This window comes from Protomyctophum bolini (assembly GCF_963924005.1).
Source record: "Protomyctophum bolini genome assembly, chromosome: 16".
Classification (NCBI taxonomy): domain Eukaryota; kingdom Metazoa; phylum Chordata; class Actinopteri; order Myctophiformes; family Myctophidae; genus Protomyctophum; species Protomyctophum bolini.
In genome coordinates, this window is record NC_137877.1 from 16,329,837 (window position 1) to 16,343,031 (window position 13,195).

Consider the following 13,195-nt stretch of genomic DNA (forward strand, 5'->3'; position numbering starts at 1 on the left):
ATTATTAATAAAGTGTTCATGTATTGTCCATTAAGTGAATCTTGACCAACTTTGAATCCTGTGCGACTACCAGAAGTGCAGCTGCCGGCTTGGACTCAAGCCTAGCTCCACTTCTACTGCCAACGACCTGATCCGAAGATATTTCACATTAAACTATGATTAACATGTGGGAACGATTAATTAGGCCTGTTTTAAAGTCATGTGAATTTTAAACAGGCAATGTGTGTCTGGCATGTCTATTTCAGGCCTATAAAATATGTATTTTATGAAGTTAAGCACACTAGAATGGGCGACTCATTTATGCAGTAACATTTTCTTTAATAACTGTAACAGCAAAATCATATTGCATATAAAGTAAAATAACAAGAATAGTACTGTATATGGACAGACATTTTCAAAAAAGTGCTTTGTGGTGCAAGAAAAGATTATGCTAACATAAGAAGTAATTATAATATGACGATACAAGAAAATACTGAAATGGCAATTCAACCTGCTAAAACATACAGCAAGACAAATGATGAATTGATAGATATGGCAATAAGTCAAATCAATCAGCATGGGTTAATTACACTCAACTACATAGTGTATAAAAATAGCATTAAGTAAAAGAAAGTTATGCAAAATCATGAACAAGCTCAATGTTTGGCATTGCAAGTTAATAGGACAGATTCCATTCACTTTTGACAAGTTGTGTCTGGCGTACAAACAGGAATGTTTTACCAATGTGTAACTAAAATGGTGCATATCACACACAAGTTGTACCAAATGAAATTTCTCCCACAGAGTGTACCATTGGACATATTGTACTATATACATCCTTCATTGCCTGTGCAAGCAAAGGGTCTCAAAACTACTCCTTTCATGTATTTTTTTCCTTTACAAAAATAGTTTTTTTCTATATCAGATCTGAATTTACCTTGGATTATCGGAAAATAATTAAAATAATCTAAACAAATACATATAAACCCCAAGATGAGAACCATACAAGTACAATCCTTAATGTTATTTAAACTCCAAAGAGTGTACAAAAGTTCCATTAACTCTTCTGTGTTCCGTTTGTGCACTCTTCCGAGTCGAGAAATTAAGGATTTTATTGTGTGACATCTTGACTCGACTGTGGACCAGATTTTGGCACTTTTCTTCTCTCTCTCTCTCTCTCTTTTTCAAATACAAATGATTTAAAAGTTTACGTCACAGAACAAAGATGGTCGTCTTGGCATCAGCAGCGGCTGTCTAGGGGGTCAAGAGAAAAGACAGTTCCCTCTAAGGTTAGTCCCATTTTGAACCCCTCCTGAAAGGCAAGGAGAACATGCAGCTCCGAGTTAATAGTGACCCCACAGACCAACCTGCTCTCAGTGGTGTAAAAAGCACTCACATTTTTCACACATGAGTAAAAGTACAAAGGTATTGACATCAAAAGTACTTATAAGTACCAAACGTAGAACGTACTGATTATGCAGAATGTCACATTTCACAGGTTGTCAAAATGTATACAAAATCTATTCTATTGTCAAATGCCCAACATGTACGTATGTAGAGCTGAAGTGGTTAATGTATGTGTTGTAATAATCCAAATCTACAAAAGTACAAGTAGTTGTAGTTTAAATAAACATAATACAAATCGCAAATAATAGAAAATAACAAACATGATCTGATCATGACAGTGTGTGGGGATGGCTGGTTTATGCTGTGTGTACTGATCATAGAGTTATAAAGGATAAAGTGCAGACAGCCCCCCCCCCCCCCCCCCACTACGTCTCACGACTTCAACGTTGGCCAAAGCACTGCTTTGATTCATATTAGAAATACTATACAGTTGAAGGATAAAGTAAACCAAAATGCACTGAAAACGATGTGAAAGGGAAATGTGTACCACTACCTATTTCTATGTATGGATTATTTGTCTCATCACTCTCCATGACTATCTCCATCACTATCCATTAAACCCCAGATATTAATAATGAGAACGTATACTGCTGAGCAAGGGAGAAAAGTAATTTAGCGAGAAAGGCAATTTATGTATGAATTGCTGTCTTTAGTTGGCACTGGTGACCAAAGACCAGAGTCTGGTTTTTGTCCAAAACAACAGCATGCAGCAGCGTACAAAATTCACAAGACCAAAGACACCACAATCACAGAAAAAACAGAGAGGGGCTGTTTTGGGTCAAATGAAAGGCAGAGTAAAGGTACAAACCATCTCTGACGCTGCAGGGGAAAGGCAGGAAAAGAGAGGGAGTATTAGAACAGACAGATGAAGGACTAGAAGTTTGTATATCAGTGCAATATTGCCTCCTGTTGGCAGCAACTTGCTATGCAACTCTACTCTTACTATAATTTCAGTGTGGTACAAAGATGGTCACAAAAATGATCTGCTTTAGACATCTAGGCACATTAGTAGTGGTAATAGATGTATTTCATTGGAAAGACAGCCCATGGATTTCAGTGTTTACTCATTCGGCAGTGGTGGCCCTACTCTGAACACGTATTGTGTCCAGGACGTGTCCACACATCGTCATAATTACACCAAGACGTGTCAACACGTCTTTAGGTCCTTTTTAATTATATACAACGTGATCACTAAAATCAATTTGTTGGCAGCGGCTGTTGCTAGGCAACGCCTTGCTCGTCCATCCCGGAGCCGTTTTGTGTGCGCACGCAGCCATTCACTTTACAGCCGACAAATCTTGTTATTAAATCTAGTAGTAATGGCACATTTCACCTCCCGGTTTTGAGGGGAAATGGAAGGCGGGGCTTTCCAGAGTAAAATCTCCCTCATCCGCTTGGCACTCTAACACCTTTATTTTGAAGAATTCCGGGACATAAAAAGTGTTAAATATGGTCCCCAACCGAGAGGACAAACGCATGCTGATCTATCGTTTACCCTAGCTCGATACTGGGCCTAATAAAGAACTACACAATTGGAAGGGTAATTGGCATTGCAGTTCCTTCTTCTTTTTTAGAAGCGCTAGCCCCTCCAGCTTTGAGGGTTTGTGTAAACACAAACATTGTGTAAGCACAAACATTGAAGCCAAAAGTGAGTACGCAAATTCTAATTGGCCGGAATGAGATGATGTATGATGATAAGAGCGCCCCTCAATTCACACAGGTGTTTAAACCTCAAAGGCTGTGAATTCTACTGGGAAGGCCTTGGTACAAATTATGCACCAACTGCCCCACACAAACGAACAAAAGAAATGTGTAGAAGAAACAGTGATTTCACAGACATGCGGTCACCTGCATCTCATCCAGCTTTGACTGAATATCTGGAGGAAAGTCTGCGGCCCCACAGGTGAACGGATCAAACGGCTCCGCGCCAAACAGGTCTTTCCCTAAGAAGTGGAATACAAAGATGTTGAAAACCAGTCCCTTGGACATTGGTCGATAATGGTAATGTCCTGTATCGTGCTTTTGAGTCCACGATAATAGTAGCCTACACAGTTTACAGATGCAGTTCAAGGGAATGCATGCATACACAGACGTGTGCAGTTCAGGATAAGAAATAAATTGAAAATGAGACAAGATAGCATATCCGCACACCGTTTTCTTTTGCTCCAGAGGTGAATTTATTCATGCAATTTGTAAATTGCACGCACGTAAAATGAAAGCATATGCACGCGTAAGATAAAAACCTTATGCAATAGGAAAACACTGTGACAGCACACCTTGACAAAATGAAAACAATGCATTACGTTATGAATAGCATTGAAATGTGAATAGCAGAATATGAGCACAGATGTGTAGAAGAAAAGTGCTCAATTATTTGGTATACTTATTCATGTATTCATTAGACAGATATTCTTTAGCTCACAAGCTCATCGTTCAGTTCATTCATCAACGACTATTCAAATAAGGATGTTTACATTTATTGAAATAAAGATAAGCGTATGTCTGTTCATTTTGGGGCATGGTTCATTAGTGTCTTCTTTTGTTGTTTTATTTGTACTTGTATTGTATTCAAATGTCCTTGTTTCTTGAACTCTGACTTAATATCTGCTTAATATCTGACTTACAGTATATGAAGCACTGTATTTTTTATTTTGTTGAACTTGCCTATAGAGTCCAACCAGCCACCCACACACATAACTCCGTAAGGGAGTGGTTGCACCACTCAAAAATATAGAGAAATCAATTATTTTGGAGCCATATCCTAACGATTGCAAGATAGACTACTCCTTTTGCTATGTTTGCATGAATAATGTAGTGTACACATTATTCTTCCTCTGAAGCTTTCCATACTGTTATGATCTGGGACCACTCCAATCAATAATCTGAGAGCAGAACTCCAACCACGCAGTACAACCCTCGATGGTTAAGGGAAACTTCCTATTGGTCTGATGTGAGGTGATCAATAATAGGCAAAAAATACTGTATGTATCTGTGTATTCTTTGGTGAAATGTTGGCGTCGCAAATCAACGTTGAAAGCAAATTGATTCACGATGGTGTAGACAAGGGTAGATCTAGACATAGCAAGATTTTTTTCTACACACTACATTATTTATCTCTGCAAACCTTCTGCAAAGGGATTCATTCAGGATGGGAACCCGCTCTTGTTCCTATGTACAGTATATTAGCAGCATAAGATATATTTTTTTAATTAATGTTTGAAGTTCAAACATTAATTAAAAGAATACAAAAATGTTATGCTGCAAAAACATTTTCAGAAAACTTAGTTCAGTATTTAGAAGGCGTTTTTAGAATCGGCCTCAGTCCTATAAATGGGTTAAGGTTGAACATCTGTGTTTTTCGTTAATTTAACTCTGAGTATGGATAAATTAACACTTCAATTTTATAGACACACACCTTTACATTTCTCGGTTGTAAAAGCGGTTTCCCAAAAATGTATCAGGCTGACCGAAGCCAATCATTCAGTTATTTTTATCTCATCTCATCAACGCATGAGAACAAAAGGTGACTGTACTTACTTATATCAGGTGGCAATGATTTTGGTGGCGGTGGGGGGCAACCGTTGCTGGCCGGTATGGGCACCAGGGGTGGTGTCCCGGGGGAGAATGGAACCATGTCAAACACATCTGTGGGTTTCGTGGAGATGCTACCACCCTGGATGAACCCAAGGAAAACAGTTGTTTTTTTGTCAGAAAAGGCAACCGGGTCTGGGTCAGTAGGCTACTTCTAAACTTTGTGCCAAGAGGACCGAGATGAGATTTTGTTTTGTTTAATCTGCAGCTTTCATTGAATCAACCAGATATCCTTAACAAGTCATTTAGAATTGGGGCATACAGGCTGAATGCAATCTACTTGGGAGAAGAGAAAAGTATCAGCAATCCAGATCTAAGCAACTACATGGTGAAAACCACCGTTCTAAGCATTTTCATGCAATAATTACAGACTCACAGTAATTACAACACACAGCAGGACATAGCCAAATGAGAGCAAGAGGAACCAACAGTCTACAGATCATAGATTTTCAAAGGGGTGCCCCAAGGGGTGGTATATATATGTGAGTCATTCCACGAAACCGGTACGATTTGCAGTCCCTCTGACCTTTTCAGCTGTATTTTATTGATTGAGTCACCAAAATCTATTTTTAAAAGCTTTTATCATCAATTGAAATGTTCCCTTTAATATTGTGTAACAATTATGTGGATTATATTTTCAAATCAGAAATTATCTTGCTTTCTTTCAGTAGACACCCCCTATTTTGTCCATTTTTTCATGTCCCCAATGGCCTTCGATGAAAGTGGACTTGAGATATGACTATTAAAAATGTACAAAAATCAATAAATTATGCCATTCACATATACATCTATCTGTGCTTTATTGCTGGCCATGTTTATTTTTTCAATAAATAGATTATTAATAATTAAAATAGCACTAAAAAGCTCTGTCCCCCAGTCACACTCAACCCCGTTACACAAGTCATTCCCCCCTCCATAAATGTTTGGACTGGCCCTTTAGTGACATCACCAACCAGGAAGTGACATCTACAAGTCTTCTGAACAACATGGTACAGAGACAGGTAACTTCCCACATTCTTTTACAATGTTTTATAGTAATTTAAAATGTCATAGCGTGGTCGTAAAGCATAATCAGCTCAACTCCGTTACATGAAATAAAGATAGAAAACAATTATTTGTGAAAAAAAACTTTGTTATTTCATCAATATATCTGATTTCTTAATGTCATGCATACCAAGTGATCTCCTCGGACTCACCACAAGTAGAGTAGTGGCCATTCTGAGTGAAAAATCACAACTCCGTCACACTCAACCCCGTTATGATTTTCATCATAACGGGGTTGAGGGATTGTGACGGGGTTGTGTTTTTAACACTGGTTGTGAAGTTATCATATTATTTAAATGAATTATAATATTCCATCAACATCCTTGTTATACATGCATATTATATACTTGATAATGTCTATGCTAAAGGTGTGTTTGCTGTTATTTCTTTACACAGTCATACATAAATAGTGTATAAGAATTGGAAAGGATTTCTATTCTCAATATATATCTCAAAGTTTCTGCCTATATACATCTTCTCAAAGTATATTTGATTTAATTATGCTATAAATATTTACAGACATCTTCACACCAGCAGGCCACTCTACATACAGGGGTGTTGTATGTGGGTGGAAAACCAGAACCTGTGTGCTTCAGCACCATCTCCCCCTGCAGACATAAAAGCCCTCCAGCAATATGGCAACACCTCAATCCAGTGCTGGATTATCTTCAGGCCACACATCCACATGTTTCTGTGCTGCACTTTTTAAGTGATGGCCCCTGTACTCAGTACAAACAACGGGGAAACTTCTTCCTTTTCAGCACAGAATTGTACAGAAGAGGGTTCATGGCTGGCTCTTGGAATTTTTTCGAAGCTAGTCACGGCAAAGGAGCACCAGATGGTGTCGGGGGAGCATTAAAACGATCAGCTGACATGATGGTGGCGAAGGGCCGTGATATCCCGGATGCAGAAGCGCTGTATAAGGCCTTGACTGAGGCAAACACAACAGAAACTGTTCTTTGTGAAGGGTGAGGATGTTGAGGATGCAATGGAGAAAATGCCAACGAAAATACCAGCAGTGCCAGGCACAATGAGAATCCACCAGGTGATTACGCTGGCTCAAGGAGAACTGCTACATCGTGATGTGAGCTGCTTTTGCACAACACAGAAGCAGTTTAACTGCAACTGCTTCAAGACCCAGCGTTTTAGTTTCGGCCAGATGATAACTGCTGTGACTGTGCCACAGCCAGCCAGTGAAGAGAACACGCAGCCACAGCCAGCCAGTGAAGAGAATCCACAGCCAGAAAAGGAAATCCAGTGGGAAAGTGCAGAGGTCATTGGGAAGTGGTGCATAATCCGCTATGATGGAGGCCTGTATCCAGGCATCATCCTTGGCACTGAAGAAAGTCATGTCCAAGTAAAATGTATGCATCGTGCTGGGATTAACCGATTCTTCTGGCCGAATCGGGATGATGTCCTCTGGTACCTGTTCGACGATGTACTTGAACTCATTCCACCCCCAGAGCCCGTGACAAAGCGTCACGTAGAGATCTTGAAAGCGGTGTGGGACAGACTGAATTCACAATGAATGACTCAAAACATGAGGCACACACACACACACAGTGTATTTGACAGAACGAAGACACATATTCATTGTCTTTATTTGTGTTCGTAACTTGTCAGTGTTAATAAAAGTCAGTTCAATGAAATTGTCTATTGTTCTTAAATGGTTCCTAATAATGATATAATAATTATTGTTGAATTTGAGATTTTAAAACGACTATTCATGTTAAGCTGTATTTGTCTCTTCAGTACTGTTTACCACCTTCAACCCCGTTACACTAGTCTCAACCCTGTCACGCATATGTTTTTTGTGATTATTTCTTAAAATGTTATGAAAATGTAATTAATGGTTATTGAACTATGTCAGAAATGTTTAGAGCAATCATAAAAATACATTTTTTAGTTTGAAGTCAGATGCTATAGTCGATTTTGTATCCATTTTTGAGAAAAGAAAGTAGGTCCCCATCAAAAAATTGGCACATAAAGGCTGTAGTATAGCAAAAGTGGGAAAATGTATGTACTTTTTATATTTATATTTTTTTTATTAGTGTGAGGGCCATTTGATGAATAGAAAAATGTTTGTTAAATTTTAAATAGAGTTCACAATCATATTCAAACAGCTTCCAGAGTGTCCATAACGGGGTTGAGAAAATATATTGCTGTATCATACAATAATGACCAATAATAATAGGCATTTAATGCCTGAGATGGGAAAATATTTTTTTCTGTAAGTTAAATGTGTACTTAATGTCATAGGGTATTCAGAAAAGTAAAACATTTGGGTCATTTCCCAAAAAAAAAAAAGTCCAAATCGTACCGGTTTCGTGGAATGACTCATATATATATATATATATATATATATATACCACCCCTTGGCTTTCCTATTTTTGGCTTGTGATTAGTTTTAAATAGCAAAAATAGCATAGCATTGTGGTGTGGAGCTTTGTGAGCTTATACAGTAGATAGTCTTATGTCGTTCTTTCTTTATAGCCCATTTCACAATAGGGGGCCGCAGACACAGGACATATGGCTATTTTAGCGGTCCTTAGCATGGGAAAGATTGAAAATCCCTGCAATAGAGATAAAGGCAGAAAGAGATATAAAGACAAGGTGGTGAAACAAAGACCTCCAGAGGAGGGAAAGGCAGTGCAGAAAAGCATAGAGGTGTTTACGCGAGGCCGTGGGATGCTAGATCCCTCGGTGGAATTAGCAGGAGTAAGAGCGGGTTTGGCAGGCGGAGGCGGCGGGGTTAGTAGCCCAGCGGAGAAGTTGGACTCCGGCGAGCTCATAGGAGTGAGCGTGACAGAGGAGATCTCCAAACAGGAGAAGGACTTGAGGCTGTGACACCAGAAGAGAGAGGAGGGCCTCCCCAGCATGTACGCCTCGTTAGTAGAATTTAAGTGCAGAAGCTGAGGACAGATCACAGACAGAAAGGGATGAGCTTGGAACATGACTAGGGCTGTCACGATTACACATTTAATTACCCGATTAATTGTCACACAAATTAAATAATCGTGACAACCCTAAACATGATACACAATATGCAGAAGACACTATTACATTATACTAATACTATTACATGAAAATATATACAACATTGAAGTTGTTCAAGCAACAAAGTGTTAAAGCTGGGATCCATAACTTGCCTGTGTGAATAAAAACATATCTTGTGTACCACATGAAATCAATACAATAAAACTAACTGCAGTGTTTGTACAGTAGTTGGTCTACCTGCTCTGCTATTGTGAAATTTAGTAGTTGGACCACTACTGGTTGACAGGTCGTATTGCATCATGAAGTTCCAAAAGCAATATATCGTACGCCAAAATAGGCTTTCTCTATTAGCACAACAACAGTAGAAATTGTACGTGGCACTTGCGTGTTGTCCCGGGTACGAATCTCGATTAGGATATGTCAAAGTAACAGACTTTCGGCCTGGGCCGTGGCTCAGCGGTCCAGGCACCTTGGCTGGTAATCCAGTCTGGCAGTGTGCCGCGGGTTCGACTACCGATCCCGACGGCCTTCACTACATGTCACCCCCCCCATCTCTCTTCCAATTTCCTTTCAGCCCACTGTCTATCCCTCTATAAAAAATAAATAAATAAAGGCGAAAGCCAAAGAATAAAAATAAAAAGTTACAGACTTTCAATTAATCTGAGGTTGGTTCAATTAGGCCTAGTTCATTCTCTGTCACATTACGGTGTCGCTTGCCAACACGAGTAAATCTTCAATCTAAAAAACATGGCTACAATCTATGCCATCATATGCGGTGGAGTAAAAATGTAGCTTTACAGACATAAAAAACGTCATATTGTGACACCAGGGCAGAGGTTATTGGGACACTAACCAACGTGAAAACGTTTGAAGGGCACATAGTATTATTATTCAGTCTTGTATGCTTGGGTGTGTAAATTGCATTCACAGGGGCAGGGGCCGCTGTGGGTGCCGGCACTTGCTCCAATTATACAGTAGTAGCCTATCTCGCCTTTCTCATCAAAGCAATCAGGTGTGTAATTGCTTGCCTTCAGACATTAGCCTGGACTCACACCAACCCCCTTACAGAGACAACCGGCCACATGTGCCAAGAAGCCTTGCATTTTAAACAGCCCACCAGGATATCAGGGAACCCAGTGGTCCAAAACATTATCAAAGAAGCAAGCAAGCCTTTTACAAGTTGTCAGTTTGAGAAATGTTTTCCAATATCATCGAAAGAGAGGTGACAGGAACATTGAAGCGTTGAATTATTTAGGCACTGTAAGCACAGTTGCTTCTCAAACTATATAAAAATGGACACATGGTACATTTTGTCGCTGGTCCACGCGTCCGTCCACCCGCCCGCAGGTCTGTGGAGGCATCACCATTCCTGATTGGACAACCGATCGGCTTCTCGGATTTGCGTCACATTTGTGCCACAATAGAATGCACACAATCTGTATCAGAGATCCCGGCCGTATCTCCATATTTAGTCGATTGGTCATGGGTATGAACTTTGATTAAATATTTTTTTTGGATCCATTGAAATACAAGTTTAAACGTGCTAACATAGGTAGCATTAATTTCCATGCAAGTTGGTCCTTACTGGTGGTACTGGAGATATCATCAGCTGTTCTTCCAGATCCTGAAGCTGTTTCTTTAGTTCTGAGTTCTCTGATTCCAGTTCTTGAATCTGCAAAAGCAGGCAAACAACTGAATGCCATTTCATAACCAGAATGGAAATCGTTATAGGAATCGGGAATGTTTTTGGCCATCTAAACTGCCATATAATAATCAGTTTGATGGATGGAAAATGAGCTTAATAGCACTTTCTGAAACCATTATTAATCAAAGTACTGATAGATTTAACTGCATATCATTAACACCATATCTCAAAATGCATATTGTGAACGCATGTTTAGCCAAACTCAATTAGATGAGTATTTCAACAAGGCTGAGCCATGCTGCAGTTTTGGATTGACTCTTTAATAGATAATTGTATCGCTTTTATTTTCTTTCTTTACTAACAAACAGGACCGAATTGATTTAGAATGCTTACAAACCGATATATAATAATTAATGATCAGCATTTATGAAGTCAAACATACTCTTTTCTGTAGCGTTCCTATCTGTTTCCGCGTCTCTACATCTTTGCCACCAGACTCCAGGAACTTCTTGTATGCCAGGTCGAACGCCTGGCCGATAGTTAGGGTTATCTCCTCTGCCTGAAACACAGGAATTGTGCATGAAACATCCAATACTAAATGATTAAAAGACTACTTCACCACTTTTCACCACTCTATCTTCATTATAATTGATTCACTTTTCATGACACCATTGGCATTAAACGCTGCAGAGAAGACCCCGTGAACCGGAAGTAATAATCGGTCATTTCATTATTAGTCAGAAATGCAAATATCGTAACATCGCATTGTTTTTATTGAGCTCCTAACATTGTCCCTCACATCATATCACCTCAATTCCGAGACAAACGCAGCTAAAGATTGCGTGTGTAATGTATGTGGACGGAGTTTTGGGATTTCAATCACGCCACACAGACGAAGCAAGCATTGCCTATAGCGACAAGTATTAATTCTGGATTCATAGAATCAATAAAAGACGAGAATTTATTTCAAATAAAATCTGCCTAACGATGATGTCACTGGTGGAAGGGTTTCTGAGCTGCCCACAGCCCTCCTATGAGACACATACTGAGTAGAATAAAATTGTGGTATTTTATCATGAATATTAGTGAGGACCAATTATTATGAAGATAGGTTGAAAAGTGGTGAAGTGGTCCTTTAGAATAAAGCTATTGGAATCAAAATATACTAACAGGACCAAACACAAAAGTACTATTGTATTACTAGATATTTGTAATCAGTAATGCATTAACGTGATAATTCTTTAATGTTGCGGTTGGCAAAGGTAGGGATAACTTTAATTACTGTATGTGCTGCTGGGTAACTTAACAGATACTAATGCATCATCATGAATCTGTTTTCTGTTAATTATCTGCAAAAAGTAACTCAAACTCAGAACATAATTGTAGTGGACTAAATAGTAATAGGCCTATATAATTATTTGCCTATGTGATGTACAGTAGTAGTGGACTTAAAAGTATAAAGTAGGCAAATAAAAAAAAGATATTGAAATATTCAAGTAAAAGTCCCATACTTGAGTTGATGTAGGCCATTTCCACAAGAGGAGATAAAACCTTGAGAACTGGTATATTTGACTCTTAGTTAACATTTCTGTACATATCTATGTAAAATCCTGTGAGAAACCTTGCTTGGTTAAAGTGCTTCGTATATTTGATTTGACACGTTAACAATGCCAATGCATCAGTGTCAAGACGTAATTAAACGTTTCATTAGCTCTGCTGAGTGCAATCAAAGCTTTCATAAAGGCTCTAAAAATGTATTAATAATGCAATTCATACAGAGTGTGTCTAATTTTATATTGAACTGCAATATTTACAAAAAAGAGAGAATTAAACTAGGAAACGATGTCGATCTTTGAATTGACAGAAATGGTGTGGATCTCATTCTGTGTGGGTGGTGAGATCAGTGGTCTTGAGTGACGTATCTATGATGTCTGACTTCACATTTGGGTAAGGTTTCAGTGTGATCCCAGCCCCATTGACATATATTATAAATATATATATAAGTTACATAATGTAAAACAGTATAAAATGTACACGTATGTGGGGGGAAACAATAATTATGGAGCCACTTCTGGCCTACTGGCAGCGTGCATACAGCGAGATTAGCTCTCTCTCTCTCTCTCTCTCTCTCTCTCCACCCCCCCCCCCCCCCCCCCCCTCTCACTGTGTCAAAGACGGATAGCCTCTGTACACTGTATAGACACACTGTATAAAAGGTAGGCCTAAGGGAGGGAAGGCTGGAAGCTGAGCATACGTACACATTTCTCACTGTCAAACACGAAGCACAGGTGTTTGTTGGACTCAGAGTCTTTGCAGATGAACGTGAATATCCTTTTGTCGGTTTTGTCGTCTGCACAGAAGGATATCCTATGTAACTGACAGTTATGCTGCACATCCTGGGAAAACAGACAAACATGTCAATGTATTCATATTTGCAGTAAATCCATATTAGTAAAGGCCTACAGCAGTGATTCTCAACCTTTTAAGGAGCCCCAGACCAGTTTGATTAGCATTAGGCCCTGGACCTATGCC

The 13,195-nt window shown here is 39.1% G+C and overlaps 1 protein-coding gene across 8 annotated transcripts in view; it reads right to left on the reverse strand.

The window, feature by feature from the left end:
- Positions 1 to 297: 297 nt before the first annotated feature.
- The window catches only part of gulp1a (GULP PTB domain containing engulfment adaptor 1a), a 114,761-nt gene continuing 101,863 nt past the window's right edge, over positions 298 to 13,195 (reverse strand). For 5 of the 8 annotated variants that reach the window (XM_080785303.1, XM_080785307.1, XM_080785306.1 and 2 more), the window contains 6 exons: positions 12,922 to 13,059; positions 11,106 to 11,222; positions 10,604 to 10,690; positions 4,924 to 5,059; positions 3,235 to 3,329; positions 298 to 1,291 (listed from right to left, as the gene is read on the reverse strand). In XM_080785303.1, the coding sequence (XP_080641429.1) occupies positions 1,220 to 1,291; positions 3,235 to 3,329; positions 4,924 to 5,059; positions 10,604 to 10,690; positions 11,106 to 11,222; positions 12,922 to 13,059 (645 nt within the window). In that variant the 3' untranslated portion in view covers positions 298 to 1,219. Of the gene's footprint in view, positions 1,292 to 2,194; positions 2,206 to 3,224; positions 3,330 to 4,923; positions 5,060 to 10,603; positions 10,691 to 11,105; positions 11,223 to 12,921; positions 13,060 to 13,195 lie in introns of all 8 variants that reach the window. The other 3 variants (XM_080785309.1, XM_080785308.1, XM_080785310.1) reach the window with 3 other exon arrangements.